The sequence below is a fragment of the Trachurus trachurus genome, assembly GCF_905171665.1.
Source record: "Trachurus trachurus genome assembly, chromosome: 24".
Classification (NCBI taxonomy): Eukaryota; Metazoa; Chordata; class Actinopteri; order Carangiformes; family Carangidae; genus Trachurus; species Trachurus trachurus.
In genome coordinates, this window is record NC_139910.1 from 3,682,115 (window position 1) to 3,704,931 (window position 22,817).

Consider the following 22,817-nt stretch of genomic DNA (forward strand, 5'->3'; position numbering starts at 1 on the left):
ACACAGATTACTGGGCTGAATTAGCAGAGTGATCTCATGGTTCCTGTCTTATCAGGAGACTCATGGAGAACACAGAGACACTCAAACAGAGAGGAAGGAGAACACTGCTCTTCTTCATTTAACTCCCATTGTTCAGCATCGACCCCGGTCCAGAGGGAGGAGGAGGAGGAGGAGGAGGAGGTGGTGGTGGTTTAAAACAACCAGAAACCTGTGCATGTGCAGGGATTAAAGGGATAGTTCACCCAAAATTGAAATTTCAGAGTAATCCGTGGGAGAAGCTCCTCTTCCCGGTTCATCAAATTTGGACGAACCAGGGTCTGTCCTCTTCCTAGTTCGTCCAAAATTTCTTCGAGAAGCTTCCGCTACAAAACAAGCTTGAAATATAGACTTATTTAATTTTTTTCGGGACAATTTCGCATTTCGGGGCTTCAATACAAGACGGACATTACAGACGAGCAGCATGGAGGTATTTGGATGTTTTTTGGTGTGTCTTTTTGTTACGAAGACAGTTGGTATCCATTTACAACCGTTATATGGACATGCACTGCTACGCCGAGACCCCCTGTAACTCAGAGAAGCCACGGAGGACTCTGAAACTTCTCCCAGCCCTTAGTCCACATGAGGGGGAGGAGATAATGAGTGAAATTTTTTCAATTTTGGGTGAACTATCCCTTTAAAAGGCTGCTCTGGGAACAGATTAACAAAACAAACAGACTGACTGACAGAGGTGGAATGAATGAAAAGAAAAAAAAGAGGGAATAAAGTGAAAGTGTTGAGCAGAGATAATCCGTCCGTCCGCCTCAGGTCCTGGTTTCTGCTGCTGATCCAAAATAACTCGGTGGAATGAAAACAGAGAGAAAAGCTATTAATGGAGAGAACGGTCCCAGGAGATGAGGGCAGAGCAGAGCAAGGCATGCTGGGTAGGATGAGGCAGGAGGTCAGAGGAGCGTCTGTGTTTGTTGGTCAGTCGACCGGTCATTTAGGTTCAGGCTCAGGTTCAGGTTCAGGTTCAGCTTCTCCATGTTGTCAACTCTGCAGATGTTTCTCCATTTATTATAGTGGCATTTTCACTTCTCCCATTGAGCCACATTGTAAAGTATAAAACCATAGATCATAGATAATAAATCATTTTTAAAGGGACAACGAGGAGTTTGTATTTGGTTATAAAAGAGTCTCATATTAATGTGGATGAATCTACGTTACCACTTGTTAATGGCTCCATTTAGATAAATATATTGTTTTGTCTTTATAGTTATTTTGATATTATGATTTAGTGGTCGTTCTGTGGACACAATCCAAAAACTCCAAAACCTGCACATTCACCACGCTATGAGATAATAACACAACGTTACCACACAGAGTTGTTTTAGAGGGAAATTCATGCAAAACCGCTGATGCACGTTGCCTTCAGGGACAGTTTTTCAGCAAGTAGTCTCTTTATTTACCTTGAGTTTTGGGATTGTGTATTTGATGAGTTTGATGAGGGAAACCAAGAAATCCCATGAGCCTCCGTAGCGTAGCTCTGAGCAGCTCACGGCTCTGCTCCGCCGTTCTAAAAATAGCTTGCACCGACAATTAAAGGTAACGAACCTACTGCTATGACTATAGGGATCGGGGCCGGCTCTACGCAGGGGCAAGAGGGGGCAGTGCCCCCTCAAATAAATGTCTTGCCCCCTCAAATCCAAATTTTAGAAGTTGAGAAAGCACATTTTAATATACTCAACAAATGTGTATATTACCAAAGAGAAAGAAGTTAAGTTGGGGGTTCAGACATCCCTCTATCTAGACATGCCGGTAGTCCGACACTTTTTGATACCGCTATTCCGCGCGTCTCTTTTTTTTTTTTTTTTTTTACAGCTGCGATACCCAGGCGCGTCTCTCTCTCTCTTTTCTTTTCAGCATGCCTATCACCGGTTTGATGAGGGAGTGATGTTCTTAATCTCAACAACTAAACTATCAAGCCACAAACAAAACTGACACACATGATAAACAAACAGAACTTTGCTGCAGTTTGTTTGTCAAGTTAACCTGTCACCTTCAGCACCACGGACAGCGCCGCGGATGAGCCGCGGAGAAGCTTCATCTGTGAGCGTCTGGGCTCTGGGCTTATGGCCTGGGGCCTCATTTATCAAAACTGTATAGCAGTGTAAAACTGCTGCTACTAAATGATTTGCTTAGCCCTATGGCGAAAATACACCCAAAATATTTACACCTTTTTCAGATCTATCAAACTGTGCATGCACAACTCTCAGCAATTTCTCTTTGATAAATCAAACTGGATCCAAGAACGGTGCGCAATTGCGCACGTGAACGCACCTCCGTCCCGGAACCCCTAGACACAACCATATATGGTCAGCACGTGCATATTAATTAGCCATGTGCTCTGTGGAGCGACAACAAAGTGACAACGAAGACAATGGGCGGAGGGCGGGGGGAAGAAAGCCAGATAGCTACACGGCATCGGGCAATAAATCAGTCAGAAAAATGATATTGCATTTTAACAAAGCTACAATAAAAACAAAAACCTCCCAAATCTCAACAAAAGGGAGCAGAAAGAAGAATAATCTTACTCTTAATAATCTTAATCCTACAAATTGACAAAATTATCTGCAGTAGCACAAAAATCCGCCGAAAAAAGGGACAGTGTTCTTTTCTAAAATGTTCTGTCTCCCCCCCTCCTCTTCTCAGAGTACACCAGAATGCTTCACTCACATTTTAAAATCACAAAAATTTTCTGGGGGGGATGCCCCCAGACCCCCCTACAGGTATTTAGCTACTCACCTTTTTCACCCCCTCTGGGTTTGCAATGCATCTTCAGGTATATGCACCCCCCCCCCCCCCCATATAATGTGGCTCTTTGCATTACAACAGTAAAAAATTTGGGCTCTAAGACCCTGGTTGGCCCCCCGGCCCCTAGTTGGACAGGTCTGAAGGTAGAGGCCTGACAAAGTGCAATCCACTTCTCCAGGTTGCCGTTGGACACATAGTCAACAACCCAATTCAATGAAGTTACTATAAGCACAGAGAAAGAAAAGTGCTGGAGCTTGATGTGTTCACATGATGCCCCCTTCACATTTCTGACTGCCCCCTCATATATGCCTGCCTAGAACCGGCCCTGATTAGGGATTATGGCAATGGGCCAATTTGCCAAAATGTAGAACTATCCCTTTAAACCAGGACACATTTCACTAAAACGCTGGAAACAGATGAAAAAATTCTGCAAAAAGTCCAAAAGTGTGAAGAGATTCAAAGTCTCACTCTGAGTTTGACCTTGTGACCTTTCAGCCGAACGTCTCAGCAGCTCTTTGATCAAATGATCCTGATATTCGTCTTTTCTGCTGCATCATCTCCTCTCTGTGTCATCCACAGCAGCAGCAGCAGCAGCAGCAGCAGCAGCAGCAGCAGCAGCAGCAGCAGCAGCTCGTTCGTTGCTCAGACAGCCCAGAGCTCACGTTACTCTGGTAACACATCTATTAAATTAATGCTTCCTAATGCACGACTTCCTGAATCGAGGCTTTTACTGGGCCGAGCCACCAGACTCACTGGTTCAGTGAGGGAGCGTCTCACCACCACCACCACCACCACCACCACCTCCTCTTCCTCCTCCACCGCTTCATGAGTCAGTATGCACACACACACACTCATACACACACCGACACACACTCATACACTGACACACACTCATACACTCAGTCTGGTTCATTCCAGTAACACATGCACTGCAAAAACTCAATATCTTACCAAGAATATTTGTCTTATTTCTAGCCAAAAATGTCATTTCTAGTCGAAACAAATCTCATTCTACTTAAAATAAGACTCATCACATTAAAAAGTAGCTTGTTTTTAGACACTTTTTACTTCTTTCAAGCTGATTTTCACTTAAAATAAGTAGAAAAATCTGATAGTGGAGCAAGTTTTTCTTCACTGGCAGATCTTTCTACTTATTTCAAGTGAAAATTAGTTTGAAACAAATGAAAATTATCTAAAAACAAGTTCATTTTTAGGTGATGAATCTTATTTTAGGTGAAAAGAGTTTAGTTTTGACTAGAAATGAGACATTTTGACATGAAATGAGACAAATATTCTTGGAAAGATTTTGAGTTTTTGCAGTGCATCACATTCAGTTCACTTGAAGCTCTTGAACGTATTTCCCTGAATGTTTACTGGTCGTGGTGTTTTATGGGTTTTATCTACTTCATATTCTCCGTGCTGTGATTCTGTCGACTCTGCAACATCTGCTGCAGATGTTTCTCCATTTATACGACTGAGTGTGACTATACAGACTGTAAAGTATAAATAAAATGGATCATATGAGTAAACTGGACATGTGATGATGATATATCCTCCGTGCAGCTGCAGAACAAACTGTAATAAACTTCTTTAATCTTTAACGGACATGAAAACAATGGTTCATATTGTGCTTTATGTAATTTGCGTTTTGCACGGTGTGAGTAATGTGAGTAATGTGATTACTATGGTGCGGTTAATAATAAAAATACACCTCAGGGTGGATCACTAAGCAACTAAACAACAACAACAACACAGAAATAATGTGAGACTGGTTTTGGCCGCTGTGTATTTACAGTATTTTCCAGTTGTACTCGAGTCGGGTTCATGAACTTTACTTTACTACACTTTCCAGTTTTATTTAAAGATTATTCATTTAAGTCACAGAAAAACTGACCTGAGACTTTACAGATTGAGGTTTTTAAAACTTCAAACTAACTAACCAACAATACACCACAGCTTTCATTTCAGTCATTATGAGCCAACAATATAATATACAATAAAATAAAGAATTTAAAGGCTTTATACCTTTGCTAATGATAAGAAGAATAAATTGTAAGAAGAATTGTAAAAACTGCATCTAAAAGTTCAAGAAAAGTCTCATAATTACTAAAAATGTTCATTTATTTTAATTCATTCTATTCCTATATGTTTGATTATTACTAATAATAGTTAAATCCACAGTATGATGTCACCCAAACTTTTTTCAATTTTTTTTTTTTTACAGGTAAATGACCAGTTTAGTGTCTTACCTGTTGTCTCAGATCAGTTCAGTCTCCTCAAACGCCTCACGTCCACTCTGATGCGTTCACTGACCACACACCAGCAGGTCAGTGTTTGTATTTGTATCAGTTTGTGTGAAAAGTCTTCGTCTCTGTTCTTCTTTTTCTTCTTTTTCTTTCTTTAATCCAACCTGCACTCTCTTTTTTCTTTCTCTTATTCTTCTCTGCCAAAGTTGTAGAGAGGGAGAGAGAGTGAGTGTGAAGCTCCGTCCTCTTCAGGTTTTGTTCTGCTCTGTTCAACTCACGGGACGAGAGAGCAACAGTTAACACTGATAACAGACAGAGAGAGAGAGAGGAGTAGTGTCAGAGCAGTGATGAGAATAGAGAATAGACAGACTCTGTCTCTCTTCCACCTTAAATAAACCACTTCTCCTTCTCCTTTTTCTTCTTATTCTTCCTCTTCTTCCTCTCCTCCTCTGCTCAGCTCTGACTCTGCTCTATATTTAACCTGTTCTCTCAGTCGCTCTGAGCAGCTGAACCGCTCACTGAGGCTTTTCCAAACCCCCCGACAGCTGAACTATCAGCGCCCGGCAGCGTCCAGCAGCAGCAGCCTGACCACTCCTCCTCCTCCTCCTCCTCCTCCTCCTCCTCCTCCTCCTCCTGCAGGTTTTTGGTTTTAACAGCTTGTTTTGGTTTCTCCTTCTTCTTCAAAGCCACAAAACCATCACATTAGATTCCCAACGTGTTGAAGATGAAGGATTTAAATCCAGTTGTAGGTTAAATCAGCTGTTCTCTGACACTAATACTAATATAACTATAGGTTAGGCTACTCTAGTTCAGACTGACACCTGTCGGATTTTACTTCTTGCTAGATTAATAAAAAATTTTCCTTGTTTAGAAAAAAAGAAGAAAAAATCCAACCTCTGAGCTTGTTTGTATATAGTTTGTTAAGTGGATGTATGTGTTTTTTATTGGGTGGCAAAGCCAAAGTTTTCCCTTGGGGATCAATAAAGTTTTCTAATCTAATCTAATCTAATTAATTAAAAAGAATTCAGGAAGTTTTATTTTGAAAATTCGGCGAAAAGTGAAACAAGGAAAAGAAAAACAACACCTTTTCTTCTTTTTCTTCTTCTTCTCAGCAGTGAGACTTGTTTTCCTGTTTTGCTTTTTTGTTGTTGGATGCTATTGGTCGGTGCAGGTGTCACTCGTTGTCACCATGGTAACGGTGATCCACCATGAGGCCCACATGGTCCTGGTCTTTTGGTGGACTATAGCGTCAGTGTCAGCAGCTGTTGGACAGACAACCGTCCTGTTGTCTGTCGCAGGCTGTAGCCACAGTCAGCAGGACTTCCTGTTTTTTTATGTTTTCCTGTTTATTGGCCCATGTATCCATGGTAACACAAGATGGTGACACATCAACACATCAACATTAATGCTGCCATTGTTGAGCAGGTTGACAACCGATCATCTAAGGACATGACTGGGTCACAGGGTCAAAGAGACAAGAAAGGACTGGACTGGAAGACAAGATAAGATGAGAAAAGACAGGATAGGACTGGACAGGTCAAGACAATACTGGACAGGACTAGATTGGACAGAATGGGACGGGACTGGACTGGACTGGAAAAGAAGATAGGACAAAACAAGACAGGACAAGACAAGTTTAGGTACTTGGTCATGAATAACTGTGTTTCCATTTGTAACTGTTTCAGATGATTGTGTTTCTTGTTTCTTGTCAAGTGTATATTGGTTGTAATCACTTCAAATGACTGTAACCACTGTCAATATTTTTAACTGCGTTGTAAACTCGACGACATTGAAAATGAGGGCAACCTCAATGTCTCTCGAGAATAAATAAAGGTTATAATAATAATAATAAAAAAGATAAGACAAGACTGGACTGAATGGGACAAGACTGGAGTTGAGTGGAAGAGATAAGATAGGATGAGAAAAGACAAGACTGGAAGGGACTTGACAAGAAAAGAAAAGAAAAGAAAAGAAAAGAAAAGAAAAGAAAAGAAAAGAAAAGACTGGACTGGACTGGACTGGACTGGACAATAAAATAAAAGACTGGACTGGACAAGACAAGAGAAGAGAAGACAGGACAGGGACAGGATGAGTCCATCAGTGCAGAGACCTCCAGTAGAGTTTTACTTCTGTAAATGAGAGGGTGTGGACGGACGCTCTCTAATTTCTCTTTATTCACCATTTTCAGTTTGTTTTTTTTCTCTCTCTCCCTGAACGTCTCGACAGTTTTTCCTGAAGCTCGAGATCCAGACGAGACTTTTCAAAACACGAGGTGATTTATTTCACCGCTGTAAATACGAGAACATTTGTTCTTAATAAAAGCAGAGTGAGTCTGACTCCTGAGTGTTAGAAATGTGGAAACTCAGAGAGTGAAGCCCAGACACAACATTAACGCCTGCGATCAGACACACAGCTTCTTTAGGAATAAACACAGTCAGAGGGGATTTATTGTTTTGTTTTGTTTTGTTTTGTTTTGTCCTTCAACACGTCAGTAAAGTATAAAGATAAAACTTTTTATATATAACACTTTATCTTTGAGTTCTTCGTGTTCTGCAGTTTTCACCTCTTCCTGAATATGTTCAATCTTCTGAAACTAAAGAAGCTGTTTCTGTTTCTGTCGTGACACGGTGATGTAAGACAAGACAGCGTTTGTTTTGGATGGAGACACGTTCAAACTCCCACACGCTGACTCAAGGTCAGAGAGATTACGAGACCCTGTGGACGCTAAACGAGTCCCGTCGTCCATCTTTCGTCATCACCGGGGCAACAAGTCCAACACTTTGGACTCCCTTTGTTTGTTCAGTTCATCTTTTTTTTTTCTTTGTTTCTGGGGAGAAACTAATGAGCCATTGTTATGTGTTGTTGATTTAAAAAAGAGAGAGAGACAAAGTCCATATTCCCTCGCTTTGTTGTGACTGGTCCCTCACTTTATTGTGACTGGTCCCTCGCTTTGTTGTGACTGGTCCCTCGTTTTATTGTGACTGGTCCCTCGCTTTATTGTGACTGGTCCTTTACTTTATTGTGACTGGTCCCTCGCTTTATTGTGACTGGTCCCTCGCTTTATTGTGACTGGTCCCTCGTTATATTGTGACTGGTCCCTCGCTTTATTGTGACTGGTCCCTCGCTTTATTGTGACTGGTCCCTCACTTTATTGTGACTGGTGCTTCACTTTATTGTGACTGGTCCCTCACTTTATTGTGACTGGTCCCTCGCTCTATTGTGACTGGTCCCTCGCTTTATTGTGACTGGTCCCTCGCTCTATTGTGACTGGTCCCTCGCTTTATTGTGACTGGTCCCTTGTTTTAATGTGACTGGTCCTTCGCTTTATTGTGACTAGTCCCTCGTTTTATTGTGACTGGTCCCTTGTTTTAATGTGACCGGTCCTTTGCTTTATTGTGTCTGGTCCCTCGTTTTATTGTGACCGTTCCCTCGCTTTATTGTGACTGGTCCCTTGTTTTAATGTGACTGGTCCTTCGCTTTATTGTGACTAGTCCCTCGCTTTATTGTGACCGTTCCCTCGCTTTATTGTGACTGGTCCCTCGCTTTATTGTGACCGTTCCCTCGCTTTATTGTGACTGGTCCCTCACTTTATTGTGACCGTTCCCTCGCTTTATTGTGACTGGTCCCTCGCTTTATTGTGACTGGTCCCTCGCTTTATTGTGACCGTTCCCTCGCTTTATTGTGGCTGGTCCCTTGATTTATTGTGACTGGTCCCTCACTTTATTGTGACCGGTCCCTCGCTTTATTGTGACTGGTCCCTCGCTTTATTGTGACTGGTCCCTCGCTTTATTGTGACCGTTCCCTCGCTTTATTGTGGCTGGTCCCTCGCTTTATTGTGACCGGTCCCTCGCTTTATTGTGACTGGTCCCTCGCTTTATTGTGACCGTTCCCTCGCTTTATTGTGGCTGGTCCCTCGCTTTATTGTGACTGGTCCCTCGCTTTATTGTGACCGTTCCCTCGCTTTATTGTGGCTGGTCCCTTGATTTATTGTGACTGGTCCCTCGCTTTATTGTGACCGGTCCCTCGCTTTATTGTGATTGGCCCCTCACTTTATTGTGACTGGTCCCTCACTTTATTGTGACTGGTCCCTCGCTTTGTTGTGATTGGCCCCTCACTTTATTGTGACTGGTCCCTCACTTTATTGTGACTGGTCCTTCACTTTATTGTGACTGGTCCCTCGCTTTATTGTGACTGGTGCTTCACTTTGTCGTGATCCCAGACTGGTCTCTCACTTTATTGCGTCCTCAGACCGGTCCCTTTGCTTAATTGTGACTGGTCTCTCATTTAATTGTGTCCCCAGTCTGGTCCCTCACTTTATTGTGACTGGTCCCTCGCTTTATTGTGTCCCCCAGCCTGGTCCCAATCAATTACATTGCAATACAAGTTGTAATAAGATCTTTTTGTGCAATAATTGTGAGACAACAACGACACATTTGGGGAAGTTTTTGAAACTTAAAGCAGAAGTAAGTGGAATATTTGTGTTAAAGCAGAAGTGAGTGATATATTTGTGTTAATATAAGTCTTAAATAGTTATATCTTCCGACAGCAATCACTTACATAGAGTGTTTGGACTGAAACACGGGTCTCTCAGTCCCTCTGCTCTGCTCTGAGCCGAAGAGAAAACATTTATCGTATCCTACAGTTTTTATCCAATGAGGAGAGAGAACGGCATGCAGGGCTGTGTGTGCAGCCAAGGAACGCCGTGAATGTGGTGGCGTAGGGACGAGGACTGTTATGGTGCGTTCAAGGAAACTCGTATTTTTCCGACCGTGAAGTGGTACCAGTTCGATCTGGTACGAGTTCACCGGTCGGAAGTTACGAGTGGCCGTTATAGTGACTTTCACCGGTAAAACAGGTCGGAAAAACACGAGTGGGTTGCCTGGGACAGGGACGCAGGGACAAGGGCGGGGACTGCTAACTCCATCTGCTGACAGGAAGTTAGACAAAACCACCGGATCGCTTACTTCTGCTTTAACATTTGTCTTTTGTTTTCTTTGTTTTTTTTACAAAAAAAGTATAAGAATATGTTTTCTATTAACACAACCCTGTCTCACACTGTTGCAGTTAATCCTCCTGGAGATCCTGAACGCATCTCACACCACTATACTGTTGCTGTTGCTGTTGTTCTTTGCTGTATTTCTACCTCTGAGGTGTGTAATCGTGCCTCAGTCTAATCTGCTGACATCACTGTGCAGCTCTGTTCCCGCGTTGACCTTTCACCACCACGCTCACAGCTGTAACTTAAATGTTTACTGCATGGTGAAGGGAAAATGTTCTTTTTTTGCACCAGTGAAATAATAAATGACGTATGTTGATGAAGACCACACCCGGACCCCCTCCTCTCCTCTCCGGCGTTAACGTATACAGCTGCTTTCCAGTTCCTTGTTGTTTATCTGCAAATTTTCCATTAATTTGAGCCTCTGGAGGCGCCGCAAATGAATGAGAGAGCTGCTGTGTGTGATAGTCATCGCGGGGCATTAACAGAGGGGAAAGCCATGACTCAGTTCACTCTAATGAACTGTGCTCCTGCCAGAGGTGTATAGTAACGAAGTAGATGTACTTCGTTACACTACTTAAGTAGTTTTTTTGAGGATTTGTACTTTACTGGAGTTCTTTTTTTAATCAGGACTATTACTTTTACTTCACTACATTTAAAAGTTAAAAAATATACTTTTACTCCGTTACATTTACGTTTGCCACCTCGTTACTCGTTACAAATTAAAATAGAAATATAATTACCTATAGGCTATATGACCAAATAATCGCCTGCGTGCAAATATGCGCCTGTGCTCTAAAAGCCGTCGGGGGTCCGACCTCATTCAGTAAAAGCCCGTTCAATTAAATGCCCGGGTGATTACTAGGCTAGTATTTGAATCTGTGATAGTGAAGCATTCACACGGTCTCTGTCACTACGACCCGCTGCTGCTGCTGCTGCTGCTGAGAGCTGTGGCCGCAGACGGCTCCAAAGATCCTCTATGCATAACAGGATCGATCACCCTCATGCGCCGATTGATATGTTTCGTTTTTACCGTGCACCACTGCCACTGCGTGCCTGTTGCAAATACCCGCCTGGTTCTTATTATAAACGCCGGGGCTCCAAGTTGATTGAGCATATCAAACGCCCGGGCCACTAATGGTCATACACGGTACACAGACAGACGCCTGCTTTATGTTCTCAGGCAGTCACCAGACACTTGATTCACTCACTCTACATGTTTGCTCAGGTGTTTTTTGGTTTTATCATTCCACATCTATTCACCTGAAAGTGAAATAAAACAACACACAAGTAAAACAAGTGGTTGTTTTGCTTCTTTTTATGCTAAATACTTTGTACTTGTACTTGTACTTTTGATACTTGAGTATATTTTTTCACAAGATACTTTTGATACTTAAGTACATTTAATGTGAGCTACTTTAAGACTTTTACTCAAGTAATTTTCTTATGCGTGACTTTTACTTTTACCAAAGTCGTTTTTTGTTATGGTAATTCTACTTTTACTTAGTTATTTTTTTCAAGTACTTTATACACCTCTGGCTCCTGCAACTCGGCACATTTCACTGTGAATTATCAGCCGGGCTGCCTGGGAGAGACTGTGGGGAGCTACACCGAGGAGGAAATAATGTCCTCATTTTCTTCAGCGCTTTCATCTGAAGGGGCCTGAGAGTCCCCGATGTTAAAGGTCCCATAATTCACCAGAAATGTTAATATCCACATGAAGATAGGAGTTATTATTTCAAGATCTAAAAAAAAAAAGAAGAAAGAAAGAAAGAAAAAACTCATCTCAGTGTAGTTTTCTATCTCCTCTCTCAGCTTCTCTCTGGAGCTCTAGTAACAACAGGTCGGTGTCAGCCAATCAGAAGAGAGAAGGCTATGAGTCTCTTTGCTGATTCGCTGACTGTTTTCTAACGTGATCCAATAAAAATAGAGTAAAATATCAGAATAAAACACTCAGAGAAACTAAAAATCCTGCAAAGTTGTTGGATGGATGGTGGGTACAGGTGGTGAGGAGGGGGCGGGGCTTAGTTGTGACATCACAAAGTGACAGGAAGTCCTGACGGCTGGTTTTATTAAGGCTCAGTTTCTGAATACAGGCTGTGTGCATTTCTCTGTGGACTGAGGCTTTGATACTTTCACAGTATTAATATAGAACCTAGAGCTGCTTTATAATCACACTACACATGGACATCTACCTTTATACTGTATGGAGCTTTAATACAAACATCTACCTTTATACTGTATGGAGCTTTAATATAAACATCTACCTTTATACTGTATGGAGCTTTAACACAAACATCTACCTTTATACTGTATGGAGCTTTAACACAAACATCTACCTTTATACTGTATGGAGCTTTAACACAAACATCTACCTTTATACTGTATGGAGCTTTAACACAAACATCTACCTTTATTTTGAAGGAGCTTTAATCATCACTTAATCCTTTACTGTCTGTCAATATGTAATTTAATCTAAACTAAAACCACTAAACTTTTTAGATGACTCTTTTCATATGTACAACATTGTGTCTAAAACTCTCTCTCCTCTGGTTTGAACCACAGTGAGGATAAACCGGTGAGGTGTGAGCGGTGACATCATTGGTACTGAAGATAATTATTCATCTGGTTTCAGAGAGGAACATCGCCATCTAGCTTCTGTATCTCCGTCTCTTCATGCAGCCTGACATGATGTTAAAGAGACTGAACCTGCACATTTCTGCTTGGTTTTCATTTTTTATTTATTATTTCCTCTGTGTTTTATAATGAATTATTAATCTTTAATTACTACATGATCCTGCTGTGACACATACACGTCAAATAAATGGAAATGTTCCTGCTGGGATTGGAAAGAAACAACAACATATTTACAGATGATTGTGTGGTATTTTCTATAATCTCCTGTAAGATCTCTGTTCCTGTCAGTGTCTTCTGATCCTCAGCTGTGCATTATTATCAGTTTATTTTATTTTCTGTGTCTTTATCTCTTAATTCTCCCTCAGTGTTTATTCTGTTCATCTCTAATATGCCTGAGGGAATTAAACATAAGAGAGAGGAAATCCCTTTAAAACTTTAACATCGTGCTTCTTCGTCACGGTTAAAAAAAAAGAAAAAAAGTTGACACATAGTATAATATAGTATTGTTGAAACTCTGAAGCTTGTGTCTATGTAGTTCAGTAGGCTACCAAGCTGGATAAGGTTAAGACAAGACACATCCGGAAATAACCTTCAAAATAAAAGTAGGAGTCTGCTTACCTCTTTGTCTGCCTCTATTTCTGTTTATCAGACAGAATGTCATTTGTCACTATTTTGGTCAAATGTGAGATTTGACAGATAAATCTCTGCTTGAAAAAGGTCCTGTGGACCGAAACGTTGTTTGTTTTATTAAAGTCTTTTGCAAGTGACTTGACAGTGTGCGGGAGACCCTTTTTTCCTTCGTTCACTCCCTACCTATGCTCCAACGCACCTGTTTTTCAAGATTTTTTAGGTGTGCATCAGCTTCCACACCGAGATTTGAGAGATTCCCAGAAGATATTTATGTTCATTCCTGTTAGATTAGTATTATTCTGTCCAAACCTCTGCACAGAACTATAAAATTAATTGTTGTTAAAACAAGGCAAGGCAGCTTTGTTTGCTTTAATACATGCATTTACAGTAATACGCTACGGCAATTCAAATTTTTATACTTTTTAAAGATGCTGATTTACAAAAAATAAAAGTATAGGTAGTTCTAAATGTTTTACAAATTGCACCTTAATACCTCAAAAGACAATGTTAGTTATAATTGATAAGTACCTATGAATAGAAATTACTAAATCCCAATGCAATAACACTGTAATACTAAAAACATCCTCTCCATTTAGAGTAGGTAATTATAAGCATAGTTACATAAAATTATTCATTTTATGTTGTGAGTTTAATACTCAATTATTGATGTAAACATGAGTTAAATTCCTTGCATACTTTAAGCAGTTGGCAAATAAAACAGAGTCTGATTCTGATTTAAAATGTGCAATAAAATACTTGATGACGGTCATTATACAGAAATAACAGACCGCAGCGATGGACCAATCAGAGAGCAACATTCTATCCATGAGTTTCAAATGTAGTCCTCACCTGCCATGTTGGGGACCCACAGGTGATTCAAACTAATTAATTAGTTCTACGCCAATGAGAAACACAACTCAAATTGAAACACCTGTGTTGGTACCCAACATGGCAGGTGTAGGACTACATTTGAAACTCATGAATAGAACCGTGTAATAATGTTACATAATTATACATGATTATTTCATAGCGGTGAATGTTCAGGTCAAAGTGTTTTGGACTTGTTGGATTGTGTATTTGACTAGTTTGATGAGGGACAGGGAACCTGTGCCGTTCACCTCCACTGTTGCACTAGAAACGTCAGAATTGAAATGATTAGGTGATGAATGGATTTATTTGATAATCCCTCAATGGTTTCTTACTTTTCAAACCACAAAAATGGATTGTTTTGGCCTCTCAAAAGAGAATTTGATGCTTTTCTTTCTCATCCGCCATTGTATCAGCGAAACTTTAGACATTGTTTTTTATTTATGTTTCACATTCTCCACAGATCAATCATTAATTATTGTATCATATATAATCAGTAATTGCATCTCTACTTCACATTGAGTAACATAATCCTTTGGAGAGAGAAAAAAACACCATAAATCTGCAGATACTCTGTGTTTTTCTTCCTGTGTTGTTTAAATCAATATGTTTGCTTCTATTTTTGTTCACTGAGCAGCTCACGTCTCTGCCCCACCGATCTCAAAACAGCATGCACCAATAAATAAAGGTAATGAACCTCCTATGACTAGGGATTATGGCAGTAAATTGACCAATATGTTGAACTATCCCTTTAAAATTTGCTGGTTGCACAAGTGCAAGTAGGTGAAAACTCAAATTTTAGGGGCAGTCTGGAGCCCTGTTATAAATATATCCTACAAACGATGTCACGGTGCTTTTATTTTGAAGCCTAATTCTCCTGACTTCCGGTGCTGAGGCTGATTTCTGCCGTGAGCTTTCCTCCGGGACTCGGAGCAGCAGCAGCAGCAGCAGTCACTCAGTCAGCCAGTCAGTCCGCAGCTACTCGGACCTGCCGCTCCGCTCCCCCCGACGAGCGAGCTCCGCTGTCATCTGAGCAGCAGGATCATGGAATAAACATGGCCCACAACAGAAGCTTTTTCTTCGAAGGTAAGCTGTGACACTCCGCTCCGCTGCAGCAGCCATTTTTACCCTCTCACCACCACCACCACCACCACCACCAGCTCTCCCCCTCCTCCTCTTCTCTTCGGCGGCGGAGGCACATCGCTGCTCCCCGCTGATGCCTGCACATAATCGGTTCCAAAATATGTGTGTCGGTCGGCCGGCTAGGTGGCTAACGTTATTAGCCTCGCTCGCTCACGCAACATCTGCCCCCCCAAAAAAAACAAAAGAAAGAAAAAGGGGGGAAAAAACAAAAAACGGGGGCCACATCATGGGGTGACAGTGCCACATCACCGGGGGGGAGCACACATACACACACGCCGGACTAGTTTCAGCAGCAGCGGCGGAGGTAGCGGTGACGACGCTACGGGTTGTGATCTGTCCCGAACGTTCCATTGGATTAGCTCCGTTAGCTCCGTTAGCTCTGATGCTAACTGGCTAGCTGCCAGCTGGATGGATGTAGCTGTTAGCTGTAGCTGTGACAGAGAGGGCCTTCCTGTCTTTACTGAGGCTGTTGGCCCCCTACACAACGTTTACACAACACAGACAAACAAAACACAGACACTATTTTATTAATAAACCATAAAATAAAATAAAATAACAACATTTTGTCCGGACAGCCACACTGCTCCACACATCCCCCACAAAACAGAAGTAGCCTGCTAAGTGCTAACTTACAACTAGCATCATAGATTTTATAAATAGATGGCAGGCTATTATCTATGTAGCAGTAAAAAAAAAACACAAGTAAACAGGAGTGTTTCCTGCTGAAGATGAACTACAGCTAACATCTACAGTGTAGAAGTTATACTGGTAAAATATCAACAAAAAAAGAAGCATAAACAGCATTAAAATGTGGTCATATCTAACAATATCCTGCAGAGGAAAGTAAAATATGCTAAAAGGAAAAACTCAAACAAAATGCAACTAATATCTCCTTATAAATTAGACTCAAACAAGCTGTGTGTTGCACTAAAACAGGGGTCTGATGGAGCAGGGACCCCAACATTATTTTTTTTTTATAAACTGGGCCTATAACACCATGTAGCTATAGATGTAGCTTGTTATTGTGCATTCAATACTGTTCAAGCTAATCAAATGATACACAGATTATTGATGTTTTTTCTAGTGGAGTAGCCGTCCCTCTGCCATTTATAAACAGAGCTTGTTTGATACCAATGCCAATATCAACAATGTCTGTCAACTGCATGGTAATCATGCAGACAAGCTCTTCAAATTGACATTTTTATTTGAAACATAAATGTTGAGACTAAAAGACATAAAACATTGCCTAATCAACCAAAAATTCCACGTCACCCCCATGCAGCGCCTCTGTGGACTTGGTAGGGGTCACAGACCCGCTGTTGAAAACCTTAGGTGTAGAGGATACTGATGAAATATGAACAAATATAACATAAATAGAATTAAAATATGGTCATATCTAACAATATCATTCAAAAATAGTAAAATATCCAAGTAGAAAACTCACAAACAAAATAAAACTAATAACTCCTTATAGATTAGACTTTAACGTGTGTTAGACATGATGATAAAGCTGGGTGTTGCACTAGAAATGTCAGAATTGAAATGATTAGGTGATGAATTGATTGATTTTGATAATCCATCAATGGTTTCTTTAACTTTTCAAACCACAAAAGTGGGTTGTTTTGGCCTCTCAAAAGAGAATTTGATGCTTTTCTTTCTCATCCGCCGTCGTTGTATCAGCGAAACTTTAGACATTGTTTTTTATTTATGTTTCACATTCTCCACAGATCAATCATTAATTATTATATCATATATAATCAGTAATTGCATCTCCACTTCACATTGAGTAACATAATCCTTTGGAGAGAAAAAAAAACACCATAAACCTGCAGTCAGATATTCCTGTGTTTTTCTTCCTGCGTTGCTTCTATTTTTAAAGAATGTATGGAAGACAAAAGTGGCCGATATTAAGCAGAAGTTTGGTGATTATTAATCTATTTAATCTAATTAACAACAAATCATCTTTTCTAACAAGCACTGTCAGTCTGATTTATAAAAGAAAAACACCGTAAGAAGTCACATTGTTGTTGTTGCACTGGATGTTCCTTCACTTATTATAAAAAACTCATTAGAGCATCATTGGTTTTGCTGAGTTTCAGGTTGTTCCTTAGAAAGTCATTTTGTGTGTCAGGCTGACATGTTGTTCTGTTTTCTCCTGGGATTTTGTCGACAATAAGGGAAAATATAGACTAATACCTTTCTTATTGTTGTGGTTACAAAAGAAGAAAGTTGTTCAAATAAAAGCAGCCAACCAGAATATATCTTAGAGAGATTAGAGATTAGATGACTAGTCAGATCATTGAGTTTGACCTTTAACATCCTGCAGGTTTCAGGAGATACAGAAGCTTTTTTTTTTTTTTTTGCAGATGCACGTTCATGCATTTGTTTCTAGTTTTAGTGTCTAATGTGTTTCAATTAGTCTTAGTCGTAGTAGTAGTTGTTGTAATGTCTCTCCTGTGCAGCAGCAGCATCAGCGGTGGAGAAGGAAAGAGAGAGAGAGATATAGCAGGAAATGAGGGAATGATGCTGCAAAAAGTTTTTTTTTCCTCCCAGCTGGACTTGACTTTAGTTTTATTGGTTAAAAAAACGGGAAAAAAAACATCTTAACGTGGCTCTACGAGAGGCCGACACCCTGAGAAACGCCAGAGGGAATTATCTTTCGCTCCCAAAGGACTTCCAGCTTCCACGGTGCTGCAGATGTTTGTGGGACAGGTTTCCATGTGAGTGTGTGTGTGTGTGTTGGCGGTAGATTAGCTGCATGTTTTGGTAAATAGATGGGTTTACATTTCCTCTGACTGACCGACCGCAGCGATGGACGACACAGGAAATCCTCCATCTGCTGACAAAAAGGAGGGAGCAAACTGAGGCTCAGGAGGAGGAATCTGAATCTAAATGTCGCCTCACCGGTGTTATCAGGAGGAAGAGGAGGAGGAGGAGGATTTGTTGTGATGAGGCTGGAAAACACATGAAGCTGTTACCAGCAGCAGGCCGTGCCGTGTGGCGTTCACTGTCTGTGAACAGCAGGAGATAAGAAGACGAAGACGACGAATAAGAAGAAGAACAGAGCTCATTTAGGACCGAACCAGGCAGATCACAATCTAGCGTCTGATTCTAAACTTTTTGAAGATTATTGTTCTTGTCATTTAAAAAGCCCCTGAAATGGATCATTTATTAACAAAACAGACAGCAGCTTTTTCCTCTCTGTCTCTCTGTGTCTAAACGTCGGCTGATCCACGGCTGCAGCTGCTCAGGGCGGCAGGAGGAGCGTTAAGGAGGAGAACCAGCTGGGACCAGGAGGAGTTGGCTTTTTATTTATTTATTTTATTTTAGGGGAAACGGACCTGAGGGAGGACGATATCATCATCTTCATCGTCATGCATCACCACGGTGATGGAGGAGCTTTTAAAAGCAGCAGAAGATGTGGGTTTTTTTTTTGTTTTTTTTTGTGAATGGAGGGAAATCCATCCTCGTGTGAATCCTGCGTGTCGCTCTGTCGTCGTCTGTCCGTTGAGCCGCAGCAGCAGAAGCAGCAGTGGAGGATTCTGGGAGGAAGTAGGATGTGGTGAAACAGTAACTAACTCTTCTCTGGTGCAGCTCAAACTTAACAAGGTGCATTTAATTTTAGCTGGTTTGGTCTAGAGAGGGCTGCCCCCCAAATAGTCGACCAAAAAGTCATTGGTCGATCGGTCGCAGGGGAAAAAAACTAACATTTGGAGCCGTGTCTTGTCAAAATTAAGTCAAAATCAATATGACTGAACTGTATATGGAAGGCTATAGGGCTTTTAATTTGAAGGGCCAGATACAGGAAGTCTTGACACTTACTCGTTGTCAGTTTTTTTTGTGTGTAATATCGCAGTTTTGAGCAGTTAAAGTTAAGTTAAAGATACTTGAATACTTTAATCCTTTGCAGGAAATGTGCTCTCTTGAAATTAATGGGGCTTTTAATTTGAAGGGCCAGATACAGGAAGTCTTGACACTCACTCGTCAGTTTTTGTGGTTTATTTTTACGTGGCAGGTCCCTGCGATATCGCTGTTTTGAACAGTGTTGCCAACTTGTTGCCAAATTTTTTTGTCCAAAGCGACTTTTGCCGATGTTGTTACAGACGTTTCTGTTTCGATTAGTCGACTAAATCGCCCTAAATGACGACTATTGGTCGACCAAGAGAGTCGGGGGAGTTGGTCTCGGTGTCCGTCATGAACCATCGGGACTGGTTTGGGTTTGACTTTTTGTTTTAGTAACAAAAAAACACCCAAGACTGAAAAATCTGAAGGTTGGAAAAACAAAAGAATGTGTAAAAATATGCATGAAAAATTGAAATCAAAATCACATTTGTATGATTCCTTGTGGGTCTGTGCACGTTGCCAGAAAACTGTGTTTCATCTGACTCAAACTGGAAAGTTGTTGGGAGTTTAGATATTAGACTTTTCCCAGAAACTGTGTGAGGTAAAAAAAATAAAACAAAAAAACTAGTGTTAATAGTCATTCAGACCAAAAGAAACAAATCAAACAGCTTAAAAAAATACTCGAATCCTCAGATTTCTGGTTCTGATCCCATTGTGATGGAGGAGAAACAACAAACCTGCCCCTGATTCCTGGAAAACTGATCAACATAATATTGATTAATGAACCGATGACTAATATTCCCATCATCGGGACAGAGAGCAGATGTTTCCAGGTGTTTGATGACACAGATGACTAAATATAGACTGAGCTCTGACCTCTGGTGACCTCTTCTCTCTGCAAACTGAAGCTTTTTCTACCAGGTTGTTGATTAACTCGTGTCCTGACGCTGAGCAGCAGAGTTAAACCACAACAATCGTCTGTTATTTATTAATTAAAACGGCACAAAGACTGAAAAACACTGAGTTTTCTCTCGTTGAACTCTATTATAGAACAAAACGGTGACATGAATGTTCATTAAAGTAGTTTAGTTGATGAATTCTCCTGGTTATTGAGCCATAAAATCACCTCTTTAGGATTATTTAAAATAGGAAACAGTAAAAACTGGATCTTTAATATGACAGCAGCTGTTTTTTTTTTATTTTATCTTGGTTTGGTCTTATCTGAAGTTATTTGGGTTAATTATTTTGTACATGCTACAATCTCCTGGAAATTATTTGGTTGCATAAAGGCATACCCATTCAGAATAATGAAAACAAATGATAAATTGCATGCTTTTTTTATATTATGCACGTCTATTTACTTAAATATCACAAATTATTTGATTTTTTTTTTACTGAGAAGTCTGGAAAAAGTTTGAATTTGGAAATTTCAAATGTGTAAGAACCCTGAGTTTAGTTTCATTTATTTCACACTTTGAGGGGCCGGGATTTCCTCTCCACCAGGTTTGATGGACGTTGGCTTCGTTGCTGCCGTTTGATTGGCTCGTTGAGACGCCACTTATCCGCACATTGAAACGATTGAGATGATTATTCCTCAGCGCTGAGAGAAGGAAAGAAAAGAAAAAACAATATTGAGATAATTGACTCTTTTATTGCACAGCAACACACGAAGGGAGTCATTATTATTATTAACAGAGCTGCACTTGAACGCACCGTCAGGCTTTAATCAACACTTCAGCTTCAACTTCCACAACGACTCTGGAGAGGAATAAATACAAAAAGGAAAGATACGAGGCACAAACCTTAAAGTCTTTGGTTTGAAACTGTAACCTCATAATAACAGGTTTATATTTCAAATCAAGAGAATATAAACTATAAATGTAGAAATGATGCATGAAAACAATAAAAACAACACAAACTTCAGACACAATAATGATTTTTTTTAAAAGAAAACTTTCATTTCAAACATTTGAGAAGCTTGAAACATGATGTCGTTGTTTTCTCTGCGTCACGCCGAGTCGGTCGGTCCACGTCCTCGTTTTTCTTTTACCACACACACATTTGGGGAAAAAAACAATTTAATCCTATTCACCTTAAATTGACATGAGTTTATTTTAGTTTCTGGAAAAGACAGAGTTGTTTTAGAGGTAAATTCATGCAAAACCGCTGATGCACGTTGCCTTCAGGGACAGTTTTTCATCAAGCAGTCTCTGTATTTCCCTCTAAAACAACTCTGTGTGGTAACGTTGTGTTATTATCTCATAGCGTGGTGAATGTGCAGGTCACAACTTGTCCACCAGAGCGTTATTGTGGAGTTGTTGGATTGTGTATTTGATGAGTTTGATGAGGGAAACCAAGAAATCCCATAATGAGCCTCCGTAGCGTAGCTCTGAGCAGCTCACGGCTCTGCTCCGCCGTTCTAAAAACAGCTTGCACCGACAATTAAAGGTAACAAACCTACTGCTATGACTATAGGGATTATGGCAATGGGCCAATTAAACAAAATGTGGAACTATCCGTTTAAAGCACATTACTGCCCAACACTGTTGATTAATGACTCTAATATGTATAGTTGAAGTGACCGTGTGTGTTTGTGTGTGTTTGTGTGTGTGTGTGTGTGTGTCTGTGTGTGTTGGACCTGCAGCCCTGGACAGAACAGAGACCAGGAGAGATGGAGGGTTCAAGCACAACTGGGGCTTTTCTCTCTCTGGCGACGGCGAAGAGGGACGGAGACATGAGTAAGCAACTTCTCTCCTCCTGCTCTCCTCTCCTCTTTTTTATTTATTTATCTATTTATTTTTATATTTTTATATTTATACACACATATACACACCCAACACCACCAGCGCTGCACTGCATCACTCCTCCTCCTCCTCCTCCTCCTCCTCCTCCTCCTCACCACACAGGAGAAAGACCCCAGTGACACCTCTGCTGATGAGCAGGCTATTCCTGTCTCTGATGATGATGATGTCGTACTAGTGCAGCAGCAGCAGAACTGATCTGAGCTCAGCTACGTTTTAAAACACCGTGTGCATGTAAATCCTCGGCTCTGGTTCTGTTTCTGTCGTACAAACTGGAGCTGGAGCGACGTCATGGAGGACAGGGAGCAGGAAAAACTCTTAAATCTGCACAGAAATATTATTTAGGGCTGCAACTAACGACGATTTTCATTATCGATCAATCAGTCTATTATTTAAACCATTAATCAATTAGTTGTTTGGTCAATTAAATGTTAAAAAATATTGAAAAATGTCAATCAGTGTTTCCCAAACCATAGGACGACGTCCTCAAATGTCTTGTGTTGTCCACAAACCAAAGAGAGACTCAGTTTATTGTCATAAAGGAACAAAGAAACCAGAAATATTCACATTGAAGAAGCTGGAACCAGAGAATTTGGACTTTTTTTTTCTTTAAAAAACTACTCAAACTGATTAATCGATTATCAAAATACTTAATAATATTAATTTAATATTGATTATTGTTCAATTAATTGATTTAATTGTTGCAGCTCTAATACCATTTATAGTTATTTGAGAAAAAAAAACTGAGAAAATAATTTTAAAAATGTGAAACCTAAACAAAGACGCCGATTTACAGGAAGGAAAAATGAACAAATGGTCAATAAGAACAGTTATCGATCGAACGTTTCCACATCTGGCTCCATA

At 40.5% G+C, this 22,817-nt stretch overlaps 2 protein-coding genes across 4 annotated transcripts in view; one reads left to right on the forward strand and one right to left on the reverse strand.

Moving 5' to 3' along the window:
* Positions 1–5,588, reverse strand: part of filip1b (filamin A interacting protein 1b) — a 65,381-nt gene extending 59,793 nt beyond the window's left edge. For all 3 annotated transcript variants that reach the window (XM_084000954.1, XM_084000955.1, XM_084000953.1), the window contains exon 1: positions 5,040–5,588. The gene's annotated coding sequence lies outside the window, so the exon portion shown is untranslated. The remainder of the gene's footprint in view (positions 1–5,039) is intronic.
* A 9,518-nt stretch (positions 5,589–15,106) lies between these two features.
* Positions 15,107–22,817, forward strand: part of senp6a (SUMO specific peptidase 6a) — a 36,484-nt gene continuing 28,773 nt past the window's right edge. The window contains exons 1-2 of the mRNA XM_084000957.1: positions 15,107–15,252; positions 21,797–21,890. Coding sequence (XP_083857083.1) covers positions 15,222–15,252; positions 21,797–21,890 — 125 coding nt within the window. The 5' untranslated portion in view covers positions 15,107–15,221. The remainder of the gene's footprint in view (positions 15,253–21,796; positions 21,891–22,817) is intronic.